Source organism: Coccinella septempunctata, chromosome 2 (assembly GCF_907165205.1).
Source record: "Coccinella septempunctata chromosome 2, icCocSept1.1, whole genome shotgun sequence".
In the NCBI taxonomy this organism is placed as follows: domain Eukaryota; kingdom Metazoa; phylum Arthropoda; class Insecta; order Coleoptera; family Coccinellidae; genus Coccinella; species Coccinella septempunctata.
This window is the reverse complement of record NC_058190.1, coordinates 13155228-13175532: the sequence shown is the minus strand read 5'-3', so window position 1 is coordinate 13175532 and position 20305 is coordinate 13155228. Positions and strand designations below refer to the sequence as shown.

The following is a 20305-nucleotide window of genomic DNA, read 5'->3' as shown; positions in this document are numbered from 1 at the left end:
CGGGTATTAGATTTTACACCCAGACTTTCTAAGGCTCTCAATTGTGATTCAATTTTGTCGAAAAATGTTGATAGTTTATAATGAGGATAAATTCAGACGCATACCACCCGACGATATGAATATCGACAAGTGTTACGATCTGAATTGAGCTAGCCAATTTGTCATCGTCAAGGCCCCCAAATGGAGTACGCTCCACCGAAGAAAAGCAGATGCTGACCATGGTTTCGGCCTCATTTGGCCTCATCAGAGCAACATAGCATTTTTCTACGGTGGAGAACGTTTGGAATTGATGGAACTTTATTCAATGTTGTCATGTTCTAGTGGGTATTATTTATTTACCCACAGCGCCATCCAACATGAAACGGTATCCGATTCAATCCCCCCCCCTCCATTTGGGGGCCTTGACGATGACAAATTGGCTAGCTCAATTCAGATCGTAACACTTGTCGATATTCATATCGTCGGGTGGTATGCGTCTGAATTTATCCTCATTATTTATTCATTGCCTCCCTGTTTAGGCGCGATCATTCCTTATTGTTGATAGTTTATTTTTGGTATTCAGATTCATCAAAATTAGCTTGAGAAGTTCTCGGACATAAACTTCTTTTAACAAATCTTCTCTTCCAAATCTTTGTTTCAAACTATCCACTGCTTTAACATAGATACCTTTAGAAGCAGGGTAACTTTCCACAATTTGTCTAGCTCATCGAGAGCGTGGTGTCGTAGCTTGAACAAAATATTGTAGTTTATCCTCTTCTTCTATATCAGAATCTATTATTTCACCAGAAAACTGTCTGAATTGAAGTTTGGGAATCTTCAATTTGCTTCTGGATTCTGATTTCTTGGAGACACTGCCTTGACATATTAACTTATCAAAACTACATTTTATCTTGTGCTATTGAGAACTCATCGTATTCATCAATTCCACTTCTGCATTCATATTCGCTTCTTCTTCTCCTGCATCCAACATTATATCAATCATGAGTTGATTCAGTTCGAATACTTGAAGCATTATTTCATCCAAGACTTTGATGCTACTCTGTATTTCTAGGATATCGCATTTTTCTTTGGAGAAATCTTCTTTCAACTTATCATAGATCCTCATAAAAGCTGTTCTTTGTAGAGCTAAGGCTTTCTTGGTTTTTTCCATACCAGCAATAGAGCGTCCTGTCACGGTCGCCATATGTTTGAACTGATGTTTCCTGAGTCTGTAGTTCCCTAGCTATCAGATATAGGTGTACCTTTTTAAATTGAGGGCCAAATCTACTTCTTATATCAACAACTTTTATTTCAAGATATATATTTGACAACTATGACATGACAAGTTCTACTCAAAAAACATTTCACATCCTGACAACTCTACTATCAACATATATTCGAAAAAAAAGGAGATTCTTAATTTCAACAATGTTTCAATTTGCATGATATTGCTAAAAAGACTTTCATTAGAGTGTAACTCACAACTGGAGAAAACCAATTTTCTTCAAATGACACTGGCTGCTGATAACCCAAAGCAACCAATCTTGCTTTAAACGTACCATCAGTTTTCTTCACGAAAACCCATTTATGCCCTATCACTTTCTTATTTTTCTGAATCTCGATTAACTCCCAAGTTTTATTTTCAGTCAAATGTCTGTATTCCTTTTCCATGGCCTTTTTCCATTGTTCATCAGCTAAAGCTTCCTCAACACTTTTTGGGATATCAACTACACAATGATATAGGTAATTCAAAATTTTGAAATTTTTCTGGACATTTCTTAGACCTATTTGATTTTCGAACTCCATCTTAATTGTTTCTAGACACATCTATTAATCCTTCCCTACTATTTTCGACATTTCCACCACATTCATCATTATGTAAAGTTAAGAAAGATTTATCTTTTTCGAAAATTCTCACATCCCTAGCAACAATCACTTTTCCATCAACCAAAATCCGATAACCTACATCCGAGAATCCTACTAAAATAGGAAACTCTAACGATTTCTCAAAATCAGCTAAGCGTTCGCTGTTGTGAGGCACACAAGCTTTTTCCTCCATTGATTCGCGTGATGTTTTGGTCGAGTATTGTGTTTCGTGCATGTTTCTGGAAAAAAATTTCTTCCCGACGTTAGATTAGAGTATAATGTTCATCAGGTACATGAAAGAATGCTTTACTTTTACTACCATACAAATACAAGTTTTTAATACAAGGTTTCTTCCCAAAGAAAATTTCATAAGGTGATTTGAATTGACCAGTTGAAGAACAAATTAACCTGTTGCCTATATAAGTAACAGCGACAACAATTTCAGGCCAGTATTTCTTTTCCAAACCTGCCTCTTTTCGTAAACACCTAGCTCGATCCATCATTGTTCGATTAAATCGTTCTGCAACGCCATTCAACTCGTGCACATACGGTGGGGATGGACGTAAATGAAAACCTAATTCCCTAGCCAAATCATAAAATTTCCTATTCAAGTATTCTGTACCACTATCACAGCGGATTTCAAGAATCTTCTTGCCTGTCAAATTTGTCATATAATTGCAATAGGACTTAAAACAATTAAAGACTTCATCTTTGGATTTGAAACAGTAAACTGATGCAATGTGACTGTAATCATCAATGAACGACACAATATACTTTGAACCTTCATACCCTTCAACATCAAAATATTTAACATCTGTGTGAACAATTTCCAGAATTCGATTAGCCCTTGATCTATTTTTTTCAAAAGATTCCCTTGTCATTTTACATGAAGCACATATTTCACAATTTATTTTTATTGAATTTAAGTTGTTAGGCAAATCTTCAATAACATTATCTACACATTTTGTATAAGTCATTAAAATTCACATTACCTAACACTCGGTGTAATGTATTTTTTCAATATCGCTACATCCTCTATCTATTTCTGTATTATTATTTAGAACTGTATCACTTTCTATCTCAAAAATTCCATTTTTTTAAGTTCGCAGTAATTAAAAGTAAATCATTTGAATTAAAAGTTTCAGCTCTAGAGAACAAAATTGAATTTCCCGTTTTGAGAATGCATGAAGCACTCAGCAAATTTCGACTAATATTTTCTGAGTAATAAACATTCTTAATACATCTAATCTTACCAATTTTTGTAGCTATTTCACTACTTCCATTTCCTACTTTAATATTTACTGGATTTTTGAGGGTGAAACTTTTATGAAAATATGAATCATTATTTATCAAATGGTTAGTCGATCCGCTATCTAGAATCCATTTAATCCTACTTTGTTCTTTCACATCGCTTGCGTTCATCTCAATATTGAAGGAGTTTATAGTTGCAACATCATCCAGCTCAGTGTTGTAATTCGATCCTTCTCTTGAATTGTTATTTCCACCTCGATATCCGCCTCCCTGGTAATAACCTCCACGTCCTCGATAACCTCTTCTTAAACCATTTCTTGGATGATTACCCTTCTTTTGACCAATGTGGCCCTTTTCATTACAGGAGAAGCATATTTTTCCATCTTGTTTAATTGCACCTTTGAATACATGAGCATCGTGTTTTGTTTCTGAAGTAGTAGAGATCAGGCGAATTTGATATATCGTCTTTCTTAGCTCTTCTTATTGATATTATCTCACGATATAATCAACAGTTATATTTTCCTCCGGAGTTAAATCAATTGTTTCGGTTAAATGATCAAGACTTTCTGACAAGGTGATAATTAATTAACTTTCTTTTTCTATCGACTGTTGCACCAGGGTTTTGAAGATTTTTTATCAAGCGTTCAAATGTTTCGAAGAATTTTTCGCCATCTTCAGTTTCATTAAATCTAATAGCGTTTTCTATTGGTAAAACTAGTTCTGCACTAAGTGCACTCGAATATTATTTCCGTGCTGTCAAGGAGCACATCTAGTGCAGCTCCAACAGAACATACGAAAGCGAAGTTTGAACGGGTCGATCATAGATTGCAAAGAAATCTATGTGTTCGCTGTCATTTGGTCTTGTTTGTTGTGCGCCGGTACACTTTTTTGAAAACAAAAATGGAAAATATTGGTGACCTCACTTTCAGAATCAATCAAGAAATAATTTCCATAAATGAAGCAGTTGAAGAAGATAATCCTGATCACGATTTCAAATTAAATAGTAAGTGTGCCAGTTCAGATTAATTTCATTTTTGCTTTGAGCGTCCTTGTAGGAATACCTAAACAAGAAAATGTATAATGAATTTCAGATAACGATGAGTATACTGCTAAGTATAATATCTTATTGATTTAATGAATACTGGGCTGATCTCGTAACAAAATCCTTTGAGCAGTATTCACAGAGTGCATGATGATGGAAGGTAAGAATGTTGAATTAATGAATTTTAATCTTTTATTAAGTACCTATATATTTCGACTTTCAGCGAAACGCTCATTTATAGAAAACGGTATAATATTATGCAGACCGAAGATGTAGATGATTTGATTGAAACGGGAATTCCGGAAATAACACAAAACAGAGAATTATGTCATAAGCATTTTCTTCACTATGAATATTCTGTAATATGAAAACTGTGTCTACATTCAATATTTAAATTATCTCAGAATAGACTGATGGAGAAAGAGAGAAAGTGGGACCCATGAAAAAATTCAATACAAAAAAAATTATGTGGAATCAAATTACAGCAGAAATTAATAAGATGTATAAAATAGAAAGAAGTCGTACACAAATTGAGAACAGATATAAAACAATCATGAAAAGAAAAAAAATTGCGGTGGATAATAATAGTCAGTATGGTGCATCCAGAATTGGCATACGTTTTGAACAAGAATTAGCCAGAATAGGTGCCATAGAGCATAGCATTGAACCAGAGCTTTAGAGAAGTTCAGCCAGCGGATTGAAAGTTTTAAAAAGCAACAATAAGAGGCACTTCCATAATGAAAGTCCATCTACTTCTTCAACACCTGCAGTTATTTCGAAAAAAAGAATTGAAATGAAAACTGCAAGGCCAAAATCTATCCAAGATACGCTCTTGGAAATTCATCACCAAAAAGAAGAATCCAGAGAAAGAAGGCACAGGGAGAAAAATGGAATTGATTAGAAAAATACTCATTCAACAACCCAAATGAAAATGAAATCATGTTCTTATTTAGTTTAAATTTTTCATGCAAATCTAAGAATTTATAAATAATAAAAAAAATTTCAAGCATTTATTGAACAGCAATCGGAATACAAATTCTATGAGCTAATTTTTTCACAATTCTACAGACATAGAGAACATAACATGAATAGGTTCTCCTCATTGGGAGAATCTCTTAATATACCATTAGGTCAGTTTGCCATTTCCTTTGCAGTCTTCTCGCTTCTCGTGTTAAGGGTTGTAGAAGGATATTTGTTTGTACTTCCAATCTAGAGTGGAGGTTTCTACTTCTTGGTTTTATGACATCGTGGACAAAGGGTATTTTCAGATCATCATGGAGTATTTGGTTGGTGATATAACATGGTGCATTGGCTATCATTCGCAATATCTTGGACTGAAATCTTTAAATGATGGCTATATTTGACTTGCTTGCATATCCCCAAATTTCAAGTCCATACGCCCAAATCGGAATTATAATTGTTTTGTACAAAAAATTTTTATTTTCCAATGATTGTTTTGTCTTTCTTCCTATTAGCCAATAGATTTCCTTGATTTTAAAATCTACTTGTTTTCTCTTCTTTTTAATATATTCTTTTCAAGTGAGTCTGGTATCTATGCGGAATCCCAGATATTTGACTGTTTCAGCTTGTGCTATTGCTTTACCATTGAGATGGATTGGAGGACATCGTTCTCTCCTCAGGGTGAAATCTACTTTTTTTGATTTTGTTTCATTTATTTTTATTTTCCATTTGTTGACCCAGTATTCTACTAGTTTTAGATATTCTTATACAAGTTTTGTTGCTGTTATGGGATATTCGTGGCATGCTATTATGGTTGTATCGTCTGCAAAAGTTCCAGTTGTTGTGTTATTACATATTGGCAGATCAGAAGTGTACAGCACATAAGGATCGGACCCAATACACTTCCGTGAGGAACCCCTGCTTCAATTGGATTATTTTTAGATGTTTCCTCTCCTACTTTTGTTCTGAATTATCGATCGGTAAAATATGATTTCAAGATGTTGAAGTACTTTATAAGAAGATTTTCTGTTTGATGTTGCCGTGCCTGGAAACACGGTTTTCGTTTGTTCCTCAATCTTGTTCTCCGATTAAGTGAATTATTCGAGTATTTTAATAGAAAATGTACTTTCGGGATCCGTAGTTTTCAGTGATTCCAGAAATGTGACTATTTACATGACTGCGTTGATCTCAGTGGAGTTGTTACATTAATTAGACTTTCAATTCTCCGTTTGCTGGTGACGTGTCCTTATCTACGCGTATGTACCAACTTATCAAAAAACTATACATATAAACATTTGTGAAACTTTAGATACCATGGATTGTGAGATTTGTAAAACTAGAATACCGGAGAGAAATCCGGTAGAGTGCGATGGTTGTTCAAAAAAAATCTGCAAGACTTGCTCTGGTCTATCACCGTCTGAAATTAAAATACTCGGTTTGAAAAAAACGACTAGGAAACTAAAATTCCATTGCATTAAATGTGAAAGTCAGGATACAATCGCATTACTTCAAGAGATTATCTCTACTAAAGATAGATTAATCGACGATAAAGAGAAAATAATAAACCTTCTTCAAAAATCTACCCACCATCTTCCAGAACCGAAAAAATCCTACTCAGAGGCACTTATGATAAAACCTGTAAAGGATCAAGGTAATAAACTCACCCGAAACGAAATCACTAATATAATAGACCCTGGAAAACTTAAAGTAGGTGTTGACGGAATCAAAAATATAAAGAAAGGGGGTATCATTATTAATTGTCAAGATATCAAAACGAAAGATATCATTACGGATAAATTGAATGAAGAATTAGGGGATAAATATAAGATTGAAGAAGCTACACTGAAAAAACCAAAAATGATTATCAAAGGTGTTGAGAATAAATACGTCGACTACAGTAACGAGGAAATTGTTGAATGTATAGTATTTCAGAATGAGTTCAAGTTGATTGATGAAGACGTAGTGGAGAAAATCAAAGTTATTCGAAAATACGAAATCAAGTCTAGGAAAAACTACGCAAATATTGTAATCGAGTTAGATCCATCTGCTTATTCATTCATAAAAGCTAGGAAAAAAATTAATTTGGGATGGAGAAGTTGTTTCACCGATGAATATTACAACATAATACGCTGTTACAACTGCTCAGGATATAATCATTTCAGTAAGGATTGTAAAAATAAAAAATCTTGCGGTAAATGCACTGGAGATCATGACTCGAGGGAATGCGAAAGTGAAATGAAAAAATGCATAAATTGTGTCAATAAAAATGAAAATTACGAGTTGAACTTGCACACAGACCATACCTCTTTCGATACGAATTGTCCATGTTATGTTCGAATAGTGGAGGGACTATCCAGAAAAATCAACTTTGGCGATATATAGCAATCACTCACTGCATTCAATATTGTATATTTGAATTGTCAAGGATTTCTCAACAATCGGGGTGGTATATTATATTTGATCAATCTTTGGAGACCCAGCGTTGTTTGCTTGAGTGAAACGCATATAACGGGAGAGATAACAACAGAAGAAATAAATATTGATGGCTATGAAATACTTAACTGTGTTTCAAATAACAGCAGAACTGGAGGAGTACTGATTTTCATGAAAAGAGGGTTGACTTACACACCTAAATACAAAATCATAGAGGACCCTTATTTGTGGCTCCTTGCGGTCGAAGTGAAGATCAATAGAGACAAAGTACTCTTGGTGGCGTTGTATCATCCCCCGGGTGTGCGGGTTTCTAAATTTTTGTCTGTCTTGGAGGAATTTACGGAAGAAATTTGTTCATTTGGAGGATATATTATTTGTTTAGGTGATTTCAATTTAGATTTCAAGAAGGCAAGCTTTTATTCCAACAAATGCAGGTTGATCATCGAACAGAGTGGTTTGGAACAAATCATCTCCGAATATACTAGAGTAACCGAAAATAGTTCAACACTTATCGATTATGTCATAACGAATTGTAAAAAAATGGAACATACCGTTCACCTAACTCCAAAGATCTCTGACCACTCCATTATAACTTTGACATTAAATAATTGCATCGATAGATCAGATCCAACTTTTCAGAGCAAACGTTCTTACGCAGAATATGATATTGGTATTTTTCAGGATCAGTTGAGACAGAGCCATTGGAATAGTTCTTCTATTGACGTGAATACCTTGGCACTAAATTTTGAAAAACTAATCAGTGAATCATCCGATAATATTTGTCCTATCAAGAAGAAAACAAAAAAACGTGCCCCCCTACTTCCTTGGTTATCTGATGATATAAAACATATGATGAAAGCTAGAGATGTTCTTTACAGAAAAGCTGTATATACAAAAAATGAAATTCATTGGAAGGAATTCAAATCGCTCAGGAATAGAGTCGTGAACGCATTGAGACTGGCGGAAAGAGACCACTTCTACAGAATTGTTCAGGACAGCTCGAGTAAAAATATATGGCACAATTTGAAAAAGCTACAAAATGAATCTTCCTTCCCGAGTTGTATCTGTTTCGGTGATGTAATTGTGCAAAACCCAGTAGAAATATCTGAAAAATTCAATAATTTCTTCGTCAACAGTATACAAGAGATAGTTGCAAACATTCCAATTAGATCAGAGGACTACATTTTCTTGCAGGAGGTTGATTCTTTTCCGGGGTTTAGCAGTTTTTCGAAGGTAAACATGAGGCAACTCAGAGGTTATGTCAGATCGTTGAAAAAGACTTGCAATCCGGAGGATGGTGTAACGACGGGGGTGTTCAAGGATGCATTCGAGGTGATAGGAAACTATTTGCTGGATGTTGTGAACACTTCGTTGGAATATGGTCGTTTTCCTGACATATGGAAGACTTCTGTGGTCATACCGATTGAGAAAATACCGGGCACTAATATTTGTAGTGAATTCCGAGGAATACACACATTTTCGGTATACGAGAAAATAATAGAAATGGCTGTTAACGAGCAAGTTTTGGGATATTTGAACGAGAATCAGATAATTATAAAGAATCAGTCTGGATTTAGGGCGGGTCATTCCTGCGAAAGTGCTCTCATTAGTATCTGTGACGATTGGTTGAAAAGAATTGATGATAATAAGATAGTGATCGCGGTATTTATCGATTTTCAGAGAGCTTTCGAAACTGTTAACAGAAAGATTTTATTACAAAAATTAAAGAAGATAGGATTCGACGGGCTTGTTTTGGATTGGTTTGAATCTTATTTGGAAAATAGGAGACAAAAAGTTAAAATCAACGATGTTCTTTCGGAAACCTTGGAAAACATATGCGGCATAATACAGGGAACAAAGCTGGGGCCTTTGTTGTTCTTACTCTATATCAATGATATTGTGAAGCCTATCAAATACTGCAAATTATCTGCATTTGCCGATGATACGATGATATACATAGTGGGAGATAATGTCGAGGAGATGATTGCATGTCTGAATGAAGATTTAGAAATATTGGATGACTGGCTAGCAAATAATCAGCTCAAAGTTAATTATATGAAATCAAATTTCATGCTGTTTGGAAGGGAATGTACACTGAGAAGAATCGAGAATGAGCGAAGTATAGAGGTCAAAATTGGAAAAAACATTCTAAAAAAAGTTGATTCAATTAAATATTTGGGTGTCAGATTAGACCGAAACTTGAGTTTCAAACTACATGCCGAATATATAACATCAAAAATGGCACAAAAAATCGGCTATATAGCTAGATTGGGTAATAAGATCAACTTCAAGACCAGAGTATTACTGTTTAAAGCACTTGTTATTCCACATTTGGATTTCTGTAGTTCACTTATGTTTGGCTTGAAAACATTTTTAATTGATAAGTTGCAGAAAGTACTGAATAGAGGTATGAGAATGGTACTTCGATGTGGTAGGAGAACTCCAATCAAAACTATGTTAGAGACGTTGAATTTGATGAGCGTTAAGCAACGAATCACATATAAAACTTTCGAACTCATTTATAAAATTCGAAATAAAAAATTACCCGAGTATTTGCATGAAAACTTGAAGTATGCATCTGATATCCATGGATATCCAACTAGAGGTAGAGATAAATTTTTTGTTGACACGTTTCGGACAGATTATGCATCTAGATCGACATTGGTGAAGGGTTTGGTTTCTTATAATGGTTTGCCACGTGAGATCGGGGCCTGTAGTAACCACAGAAGATTCAAAAATTTATTGTCCAAATATGTGAGGGAGAACTATAGCTGATTTATATTTGAAGTTTTATTTTTCTTGTTGAATTGTAGTAACTAGTATTTTTACTAATAAAAGGTATTATTATTATTATTATTATTAATAGTTTTGATTTTATTTAGTAACCCAGCATGCCAGACTTTGTCAAAAGCTTGACTTACATCTAAAAATACTGAGGTGCAGTACTGCTTTTTTTCAAAAGCTTCATTGATGACTCTGGTTATTCGGTGAGTTTGTTGAAACGTTGAGTGTCCTTGTCTGAATCCAACTTGGTGGGAGGGAATCCAGTGGTCATTGGGAATGTCTGTTTCAATCCTGTGTAGTAGGAGTCTTTCAAGCACTTTCGAGATCGTTGTTAGTAGGCTTATTGATCTGTACGGCGAAACTTCATTTGGTGTTTTACCTGGTTTTAATACCATGATTATTTCCGCTGTCTTTAGCATTTTTGGCCAGTAATTCAGTCTTACTATTGCATTGAATATATATCTTAATACTTGTACTGCTTTTTTAGGAAGTTCTTTAATCATTTTTGGTGTTACCATGTCTAAGCCAGGAGCTTTTCGGGTGTTCAGATAACTGATTTCTTCTCACTTTGAATGGTTCTATTTTGGGTATATCAGGAAGATTATTGGAAATAACTTTTTCTATTTCTTCATCAGTTCTTTGGTCATTTGGTGTGAATTCTTTAGCAAGATTTTCTGTAAAAATATCTGCCTTCTCTTTCTCGCTTCTGGCCCATTTACAGTTTGTATTGGTGAGATTTTTTAGTGGAGCGACTTGTTCTTCTGGTTTATTTTCTGTTTTGATTGGCTTCATATTCAGCAAATGAATTTTCTTGTAGGTCCCTCAGTTTATTTTTAAGAACTTGGCTTACCTGATTGTTTCTGTCGACCCACATTCTTTCACTTTTGGAGTGCTGTCAATAGCTGCCTGTTTTAGGATGTTGTAACGTGGGTTCCCTCGGAGAAAACTTATCTCGAGCGCCAGCTGTTCTTTTCACTAGAAAGAATAGCAAACCTACAAGAGTAGTTGCTAGTCGGAGACAGAGTTCGCTGTTATCTAGGGTGGTAGCGATAACGAAGTAGTCAAAATCAAATTATGTACCAGTTTATTCGCACCTTCGGAAACTGATTATATAAACAACGGAAATATATGTAGGTATGAAATATGAGTGAATCGATGAGCAAACATACATTCGGGAAATTCGATCCGATCACGAGCACTTTGTAAAGTTTATACCGGGTACAGTGAAAATCAAAGGTTGTTCAATAAAATGTGCCAACCAGAACTGACGGAATGGATACTAAGGATGACCTAGCGAAGTGAAATGACTTGCTATACGGTATCGGGATGTAATTAATTGTATTTCTCTAGAACTGAAAGAAACACAACCAGGGCGGACCCAATCGAGACTTTTATTCGCTACCCCAAGGGCTACCGCTCCATGACTGATAGCGAAGAAAAAGTCTATTTTTAGCGCAACTACGAGATTTCACTGACGACGAGCGGTATCTCTTATTCTCTACCCCAAGGGCTTACGCACTATGACTGATAGAAAATAAGAGATTTCGATTTCAACACTTATGACGCGAAACGCGAACAGGGGGTTGACGGAACTTTCTCTTCACTACCCCAAGGGCTTACCATGACTGATAGCGAAGGGAAAAGTCAGACTCGCGAAACGGGGTAAAGTACGGCACAGGATAACAGAAAACTATACAGTACAGCAGTGTCAAAGAAATAACCGGTGTAGGTCTAATAAAGAAACTGAACGGTACAGACGGGGACCTACCTCCTTCATTCAAGGCACTCGCGGAAAAGAAACAACGAAAACTAAAAATTAATTCCTAAGAGCACTAACCCTCGCAACACAAAATTATTTCTAAATTCGTTGAATGGCTTGTCGTGCACACAATTAAAGTCGAATGGCAGAGAAAAGAGAGTACAGAGCGTAAAAGTGACAAAAGAGACTAAAGAGTAAAAAAGTCAAAAGTGTAAAAGAGCCCGTCGCGGGGGAAAATCTGCTTTTATAGGCAAATCCCCCCACACGTTAAAAATCTGAAAATTCCAGAATGCGACAAGAATGAAAAACGTCGTCAGCTCCGGTTTATCGCATATCAACATCAGAAAAACGTCAAAATCTTCAACGGCATGCAAGAAAAACAACGTTAAACACAGATAAACGTTTTTTTACATTCACTCTGCCTATCGGAATGAACGTAATGAATATTTGAGAATTAAATATTTTCAAAGGCGGAAATGTGAAATGAGAGGAATGCACTAAAATGAACTCCAATTTTTCTCAGAAAACTGGAGATCATTATAATGTTCGTTAACATCTCTAGTGTTTCTTCAACTTCAGACAGATATTTGAGGCTCAGTGATAGATTTATTTGTTGCTCCACTATGCTTCGGTAGTCATCCCAATTAGTTCTGCTGTTATGTAATTTCTACTTGGTCTTTCTGTCCAGAGCAAACGTTCCTAGTGATGCAATTATTGGGGAATAATCCGATGTCAAATCGTAGCTCGATTTCACTTCCATATACGTTGATGATGTACCATTGACAATGAAGAAGTCTAGGACCTAGGAGATCTGGTATTTTCTTTGGATCACTGGGCCAATATGTTGGACTTCCAGTCGACAAGAACGTGTAATTTTTGTCCTGTTTCAGTTTAGCCAGCTCTTTACCTTTGGTTTTTTTTTGTCATGTGGAGCATATGTTTTTTGCTATCTTGATCTTGCTTTTCTCTTCACAGCAATCAATCTTTTAATTTCGACAGGTATTGATTCTGTCGACCCACATTCTTTCACTTCTAGAGTGCTGTCAATAGCTGCCTGTTTTAGGATGTTCGTTAACATTTCTAGTGTTTCTTCAACTTCAGATGGATATTTGAGGCTCAGTGATAGATTTACTGGATCACTGGGCCAATATGTTGGACTTCCAGTCGACAAGAACGTGTAATTTTTGTAATTTTTGTCCTGTATCAGTTTAGCCAGCTTTATACCTTTGGTTTTTTTTTTTGGTGTAGCAGGGGAAAAATCTGCAAGACAGACGAACACACCCTCTCCTGAGGGGGAACAGTGTGGGGATTCTCACTCTGTTGAGCTCGAGACCCACTTAAAACCCTTAACTGCTTCTTCATAGGTTCCGGGCATTTTGCCTTTTAACCAGTTGACTCTTATGGTTTCTGGACTCTCACACGATCATAGTGGTGTTGATAGTTGTATGCTGCCTATAGCTTTTATAGGTTAAGCTCTTCTTTGGTTACTTAAAATCCTCAACTGATCTCTCGGTCTTCGGTGGTAGGTTCTTGACCTTCTAGCTTCTTCCGTTGGATCGTAGTCGACTAATCTTCGTAGTTCCTCATTTGGATGTTGTTTGGCTTTGTCGAATATCCTTTCCGCCTTTCTCTTCATAAATTCTGTAACTGGTTCCCATTCCAAGTCCTTGTAGATTTGTTTGTTCCTAACAAACCTGGGTACATCCTACCTTTGGGCGTTATTAGGCGGGAACCCCAAAGGTTGTGTTTGCTATTGAAGTCTCCTCCTTCTATGAATATTTATCCCAATAATGTATAGAAAAATTTGTTGAATGGATCGAACTTTATATTGTGTTTGGGCGGACAGTATAATACTGACGAAACTGTTAGATCGTAGGTGGCCATTTTAACATTCACTGATGAGGCTTGAAGATAGTCGAGTTCATATTTTGGCAATTCATAGTGAGTAATTGTCTCTTTTATTATTACTGCAGTTCCGGCGTGGGCTGTGTTGTCTGGATGGTTTGTGTAGTAGTTTATATACTCGTAGTGAGGTATAGGTAGGATCTGTCCTTTAGTGTGTTTCGCTTATGAAAAGGATATATATAGAGTTCATTCGTAAAAATGTTTGGACTTCGTTCTTGTGCTGTAGTAAACCGTTGGCATTCCATTGGGCTATTCTGATCGTTATAGCGCATTTTTGTGATAAGCGTTGTGAGCATGTTTAGTATCATGCTGTTTTGTTGGACCAATTGCTGGAACATATTTTTGAACTCTGCCAAGAAGTAAGTCAATCCAATATGTTCAATCCTTTAAGAGTATCTGGATACCTTGGTTTTTGGTGTTGCTCTGTTGTTTGATTTTTAGGCACTGGATAATTGTTATTTGTTATATTGGTTTTTATAATTGGCTGCTGCATGTTCAGTCTGTTGTTCTGGTTGTTGGGTCTTTTCAGTATTGCATGATAAAATTCGCATTCCCTATAGTTCGCTGGATGAGGTCCATAACATATGGCACATTTAGCCCGTGTGTTGCTGCATTTCTTGCAGTTCTCAGTTTTATGTGCTCCTCCACATTTTACACAAACATATGGCCTGTTGCAGTACCTACGTTTTCGTGTGCCCATATTGCTGGCATCTCATACATTGTGGTAGGCCTTTGCCTTGTTTTGGCGGTTCAATCTGCACTAATCTATTCTGGATTCCACATATCTTGTATATTTCTCAATTATTAGCTGATGGTTCTAAGTCTACAAAAAATAGATTCAATGGCTCCTTTGTCACTCTGCTTTTTCCATTGTGGATGTTCCTCACTTTGTGTCCCTGTTTAATAAGTTCCTCTTTTATTTCTTCTATGTTTGTTGAGAAATGAAGATTTTTAATAACTACTCTGAAAGCTCTGTTTTGTCCTGCTTGGTAGGTGTGATGTATTATGTTTCCCTCATGTGGTTGGTTTCGCAGTTTACTTTCATGCTGCAAATAGCCGGGGGCAGAAACCAGTAAGAATTGTTGATCATTTTTTTCACATTATTCCGAATTTCACAGCAGAACAATTCAGAATGCATTTCCGAATGACTGTAAGTACTTTTGACAAAGTATTAGGAGCTGTGGGTCCAAGCTTGAAGAACATTCACTCAGATGGCAGGCATACGGTTGAACCAAAAAAACAATTATTAAGCGTTATTTGGCTTTTAGCTACACCTGATTCATTTAGGTAAGCAGAAGTATACATTTTTATGGACTCAAATTGAACTTAAATGTGGACTACTTTATATTATTAACTGAAAAACATTTTGTAGGTCTGTTGGTGAGAGATTCGATTTGGCGAAGTCCACTCTATTCAACTGTTTTTTCCGCGTGATTCATATGCTTAACATGATAGCACCAACCATAATTAAATGGCCATCAGGACCTTATGCTGCTGAAGTAAAGGAAGGTTTTTCAAGAACTGGGCTGCATTCATGCTTGGGTATAGTAGATGGCAGTTATATACCAATAAAAGCCCCCAGAACGCACCCAGAAGTGTATGTATGCCGCAAAAACTTTCATGCCATAACTCTCCAAGCAATTTGTGATCACACTCTGAAGTTCACAGATTGTTTTGCTGGTTATCCAGCTTCTGTTAATGATTATAGGATATTCAAAAATTCCGATATTTATAAAAGTATAATTGAGAATCCTCTCCAATACTTTCCCAATAATGAATATATTATTGGAGATAAAGCTTAATCCTGCGAAGCAATGGTGCATCAGTCCCTATATCAATAGAGGGGATTTATGCCAGGTGCAAATTAATTTCAATACACAATTGAGTCAGGTTAGGCAATGTAGAGAGAGGAGTTTTGCCTTATTCAGGTCGATTCTGTTTAAAAATAGTAATATGGTTATAGAAAAGATATTGCTATCACAGCAAAGTTTGAAAAACTAGTACTCTAATCATTGATTTTGAGCAATATGATCTGTCAATTTCTAGAAGATCTTGTTATTTCAGTTTGCTATATCAGCAACATCATTTAAGTACTTGCTATTTCATAACAAAGTTGAAAATGACAGTGAATCTCTCGTTTTTACATTTCTTCCAAGCGTTAGAAATTTAGAAAATAGGCAAGTAATTATAAACATGCTTCGTTTTAGTAACTTTTTGGAAACCTTCACTTGAACTTTTCATTTATAGCGTAAATATGAGACTACAATTTCGATATATTAGGGACACCAGTAATTCATTTGAATTGCCTGATGAAACGTTTCTGGAACTGTTTCGCTTGAATAAGGAAAGAAGAGTTTAATGGATTGGTTGAGGAACCGACCAGTAAAAATACAGTTCCTTTTTACCTGTGGGTGAAAATCCATAGAGAATTTCTAGGAGATTGATTATCAAATCAATTCCATCTGATTTTTTGTAGTTTTCTTATTTCCAGACATGATGCACAGTTCAACCAAAAACTCACAATCCAAATACCGAATAAAATATCAAACCAAAGAGAATCAATTGATGATACTCTTTGATTAAACACAACTTATTCTTCTTTTCCATAAAACAATTATAGAATTACATGTTCTTTTCTATGAAATTAGAATCTTACCCTTCAAAACAGTGTTGTCAGCTCAAACATTCGATTATTTTTCAACAATATTGCTATGGCCAAAACTCATAACCAATCTTGCGTAAAGTGGAGAAACAGAATATTCGTTCGCTCAGTCATATTGCTATATTTTATAATTATAACAATGTTGTAGATTTAGCAATGTTATAACAAGATACGAACAGAATCGACCTGATTGAAGGGAAGGTTCAGACGGTTGAAATATCTGGACATGAACAGGATAGACTTGATACCAGCAACGATTCTTGCTTGTTGTGTCCTTCATAATATATGTATTTCTGATGAATATGTATCAGAAGAATTGATTGAAGAAGGGCAGTTAAACAATTTGAATGATGATTCTATATCTTTACAGTGAGTATCTATCTCCATGCAAATATTGAATTATTCAGCAGAAATTTTTTTCAGATCAGAAGAAATGGTAGAAATGGTTGAGAATGGCACTGATGAGGCAGGAACAATGAGAAGAGATGTTATTGCTCGAAATCTTAATTTGCAAACGCAATAAATTTTAATCATATTATACTATATTTTATTGACTACTGTTCCATCAGGATATTACGAATTATTATGGTTGAAATATCAAATAATCTCATGGCAATATATGTCAAAAAGAGATATATACATATATAAATGAATTCATGAGAATTGGCATTGCTCCTTCTCTCCATTAAAATAGTTAAATTGACGAATTCAACACTCACAACTCTATATTAGGAAGAATGAAAAACTTTGTGACAATAAATATATTTATTTGAATTTTTATAAAAATAACAAATAGTGGATAAAAAAATAAATGAACATTCAAACAATATATGAACATCAAAAAATTTAACAAACATAAAAATAAAGGAACATTAAATACACGAAAATTAGAAAACTAAAGGAACACTAGAAAAATAAAAAAACATAAAAATAAAGGAACATCAGAAGAACAAGGATGCGAGAAACAGTGACAGCTTAAAAAACTCGTCAAAATATATATATATATATATATATATATATATATATATATATATATATATATATATATATATATATATATATATATATATATATATATATTCGAGCTCGAAGAAATTAAGAGAAGTACAAGACCTTTTGCTCCACCACCCAAAAATGAGACCAGAAACTTAGAGGAATTACCACCAGAGCCTCAAATTCCAATAAGACCTCAAGTGGGAAAGACAGAGCGAGTGTTCCATAAAAATAAGCTGATGTACACAAAGGTCCCACCCGAACTTAGACCAAAAATTCCGAGACTGCAAGGATCACGTAGAATTATTGAGAGCGTAGAGAAAGTAAATGCGATCATAAAATCTGAAATAAAGTACAACTCAACCCTCGAAGATGTCCTAGACTATGTGTACGCCGGTGCGATAACTGTATGCGAGGAGAACGACATCAGGATAAATCACACACAGCCAAAGCCAGCAGAAAATAGAACACCACCGTGGAAGATCCGACTGGAAGGAAAAATAACGAACATTAGAAAAAAGATAGGAAAAATACATACTTACCTCAATACCAGTTCGCCAACCAGGAAAATGGCCAAAAAGATCGCAAAAATTGCATCGGAGCACCACATCAGGAACACCAATGAACAGTTCAAGGAGCAACTCACTGTAGTAAATGACATCCTAAAACAAAAAGCCAAAGCGTTAGGAAACCGAATAAAAAGATACAATGAGAGAGTCACCCGCTATAAAAACAATCAGTTGTACTATAAAAATCAGAAACAATTCTACAGGCAACTTGAAGGAATAAAGAAAACCGAGAAAGAATTTCCGACACCCGAAAGCATGCACAAAACGTGGGAAAAAATCTGGAGCAGCAGCGGAGAACATAATGATGAAGCTTCCTGGATACGGGAAGCAGAGGCAGAATCAGACAAATACAACATGGAACAGATAAACATCACAGAAAACGATATAAAAACCGCACTAAAGAAAGCCAACAACTGGTCTGCACCGGGACCTGATGCGGTTCACAATTACTGGTGGAAGTATTTCGACTCTACCCACAAAAGACTAGCTGAAATATTCCAGAGAGCACTAACAGACCCAACATGTATACCAGAAACCTGCACACTCGGAATCAGCCATATGATCCCCAAGGGAGCTAAGAACGGAGACCCCACCAACTACAGACCAATCACATGCCTGCCGGTAATCTATAAAATACTGACAGGAATAGTGACACAAAAGATCTGGGACCATGTGGCTAAGAACAGCATATTGGCCCGGGAACAAAACGGATGCCGGAGGGATGTGAAAGGATGCAAAGAGTTGCTGATCATTGACTCCCTAATAACAAAACAGGCAAAGAAAAAATTGCGGAGCCTTTCCATGGCATGGATTGACTACAAGAAAGCCTTCGACTCAATACCACACTCTTGGCTACTAAAGACATTGGAGCTATATGGAGTGTCGGAGGCTGTGGTCAATCTGCTGAAACACCTCATGGGAACATGGAGGACAAAATTACACGTTAACACCAACGAGGGCGACTACACGACAGCCGAAATCAAAATCAAAAGAGGACTCTTCCAGGGCGACAAATTGAGCACTCTATGGTTCTGTCTAGCGATAAACCACCTCAGCATATTATTAAATAGGTCAAGATATGGATATATAGTAGAAAAGAGGAATAACATCAAGATCAACCACCAACTGTATATCGACGACCTGAAACTGTACGCAGCAAATGAAGATCAACTGCTGAGACAGCTCAAGATTGTCGCATCCTTCACTGAAACCATAAAAATGGAAATGGGCCTGGACAAATGTGCGGTGCTGCACATGAAAAGGGGGAAACTGATAAGTGGAGAAGCGATGTTGGTGCAGGATGAATTGCAAATACAAAGATTAGGCCCGAAAGAGACTTATAAATACCTGGGAATCCAGCAGGGACTAGAAATAAATACCGCTGAAACAAAAACAGCCTTCAAAAATAAATTGATAAGCAGAATAAAAAAAATCTTGCAAAGCAAATTGAATGCCAAGCCGACATTCACATCCATAAGCACGTGGGCAATTCCATGCCTCTCCTATTCATTTGGCATTGTTAAGTGGTCCACTACAGACCTCAAGGCAATAGACACTCAAATAAGAGTACTATTAACTAAATATGGCATGCACCACCCCAATGCATCCACCAACAGGTTATATATACCTAGGAAAGATGGAGGGAGAGGACTGGAGAATGTTGAAATCACGCACCACAGAGTAGTAAAGGAAATGCGAGAGTACTTTAAATCCAAAAACTCACCTTTCTTCAGGACACTATGCGAAGAGGATAACAACATCACGGCATTAAATCTGGCCTCAAGAAATCTCCCAGCGGAACCCCCTAACATCAGCGAGTTGTCCGAGATCTGGCATGGAAAAGCACTCCACGGAAGATACCCCAATGCCCTAAAAAGAAACAGAATTGACAAAGAAAGATCTGTGAAGTACCTCAAAGCAGGTTACCTGTTCCCGGAGACAGAAGGCAGGTTGGCGGCCATCCAAGATCAAGTGGTTCCCACAAGAGCATATCAGAAAAATATTTTGAACAAAAACTTACCATCAGACAAATGTCGGAAGTGTTCACAGGCGGCGGAGACGATACAGCACGTCACGTCGTCCTGCCCAATCCTTGCTCCTAG

At 36.1% G+C, this 20305-nt stretch overlaps 1 protein-coding gene across 1 annotated transcript; it reads left to right on the top strand.

Moving 5' to 3' along the window:
• Positions 1-17873: 17873 nt before the first annotated feature.
• Positions 17874-20305, top strand: LOC123306998. The gene is made up of 3 exons (XM_044889199.1): positions 17874-19492; positions 19937-20152; positions 20230-20305. Exons 1-3 carry the CDS (start codon positions 17874-17876, stop codon positions 20303-20305), a joined length of 1911 nt encoding a protein of 636 aa, XP_044745134.1.

What these genes read in the sequence shown, in the direction of transcription:
- LOC123306998 (XM_044889199.1), top strand. Translation starts at nt 17,874, where the DNA reads ATGTACACAAAGGTCCCACCCGAACTTAGACCAAAAATTCCGAGACTG. An exon ending in CTGATAAGTGGAGAAGCGAT is followed by an intron (nt 19,493 to 19,936) that starts GTTGGTGCAGGA and finishes ACCTTTCTTCAG; the next exon opens with GACACTATGCGAAGAGGATA. An exon ending in TTCCCGGAGACAGAAGGCAG is followed by an intron (nt 20,153 to 20,229) that starts GTTGGCGGCCAT and finishes ACTTACCATCAG; the next exon opens with ACAAATGTCGGAAGTGTTCA.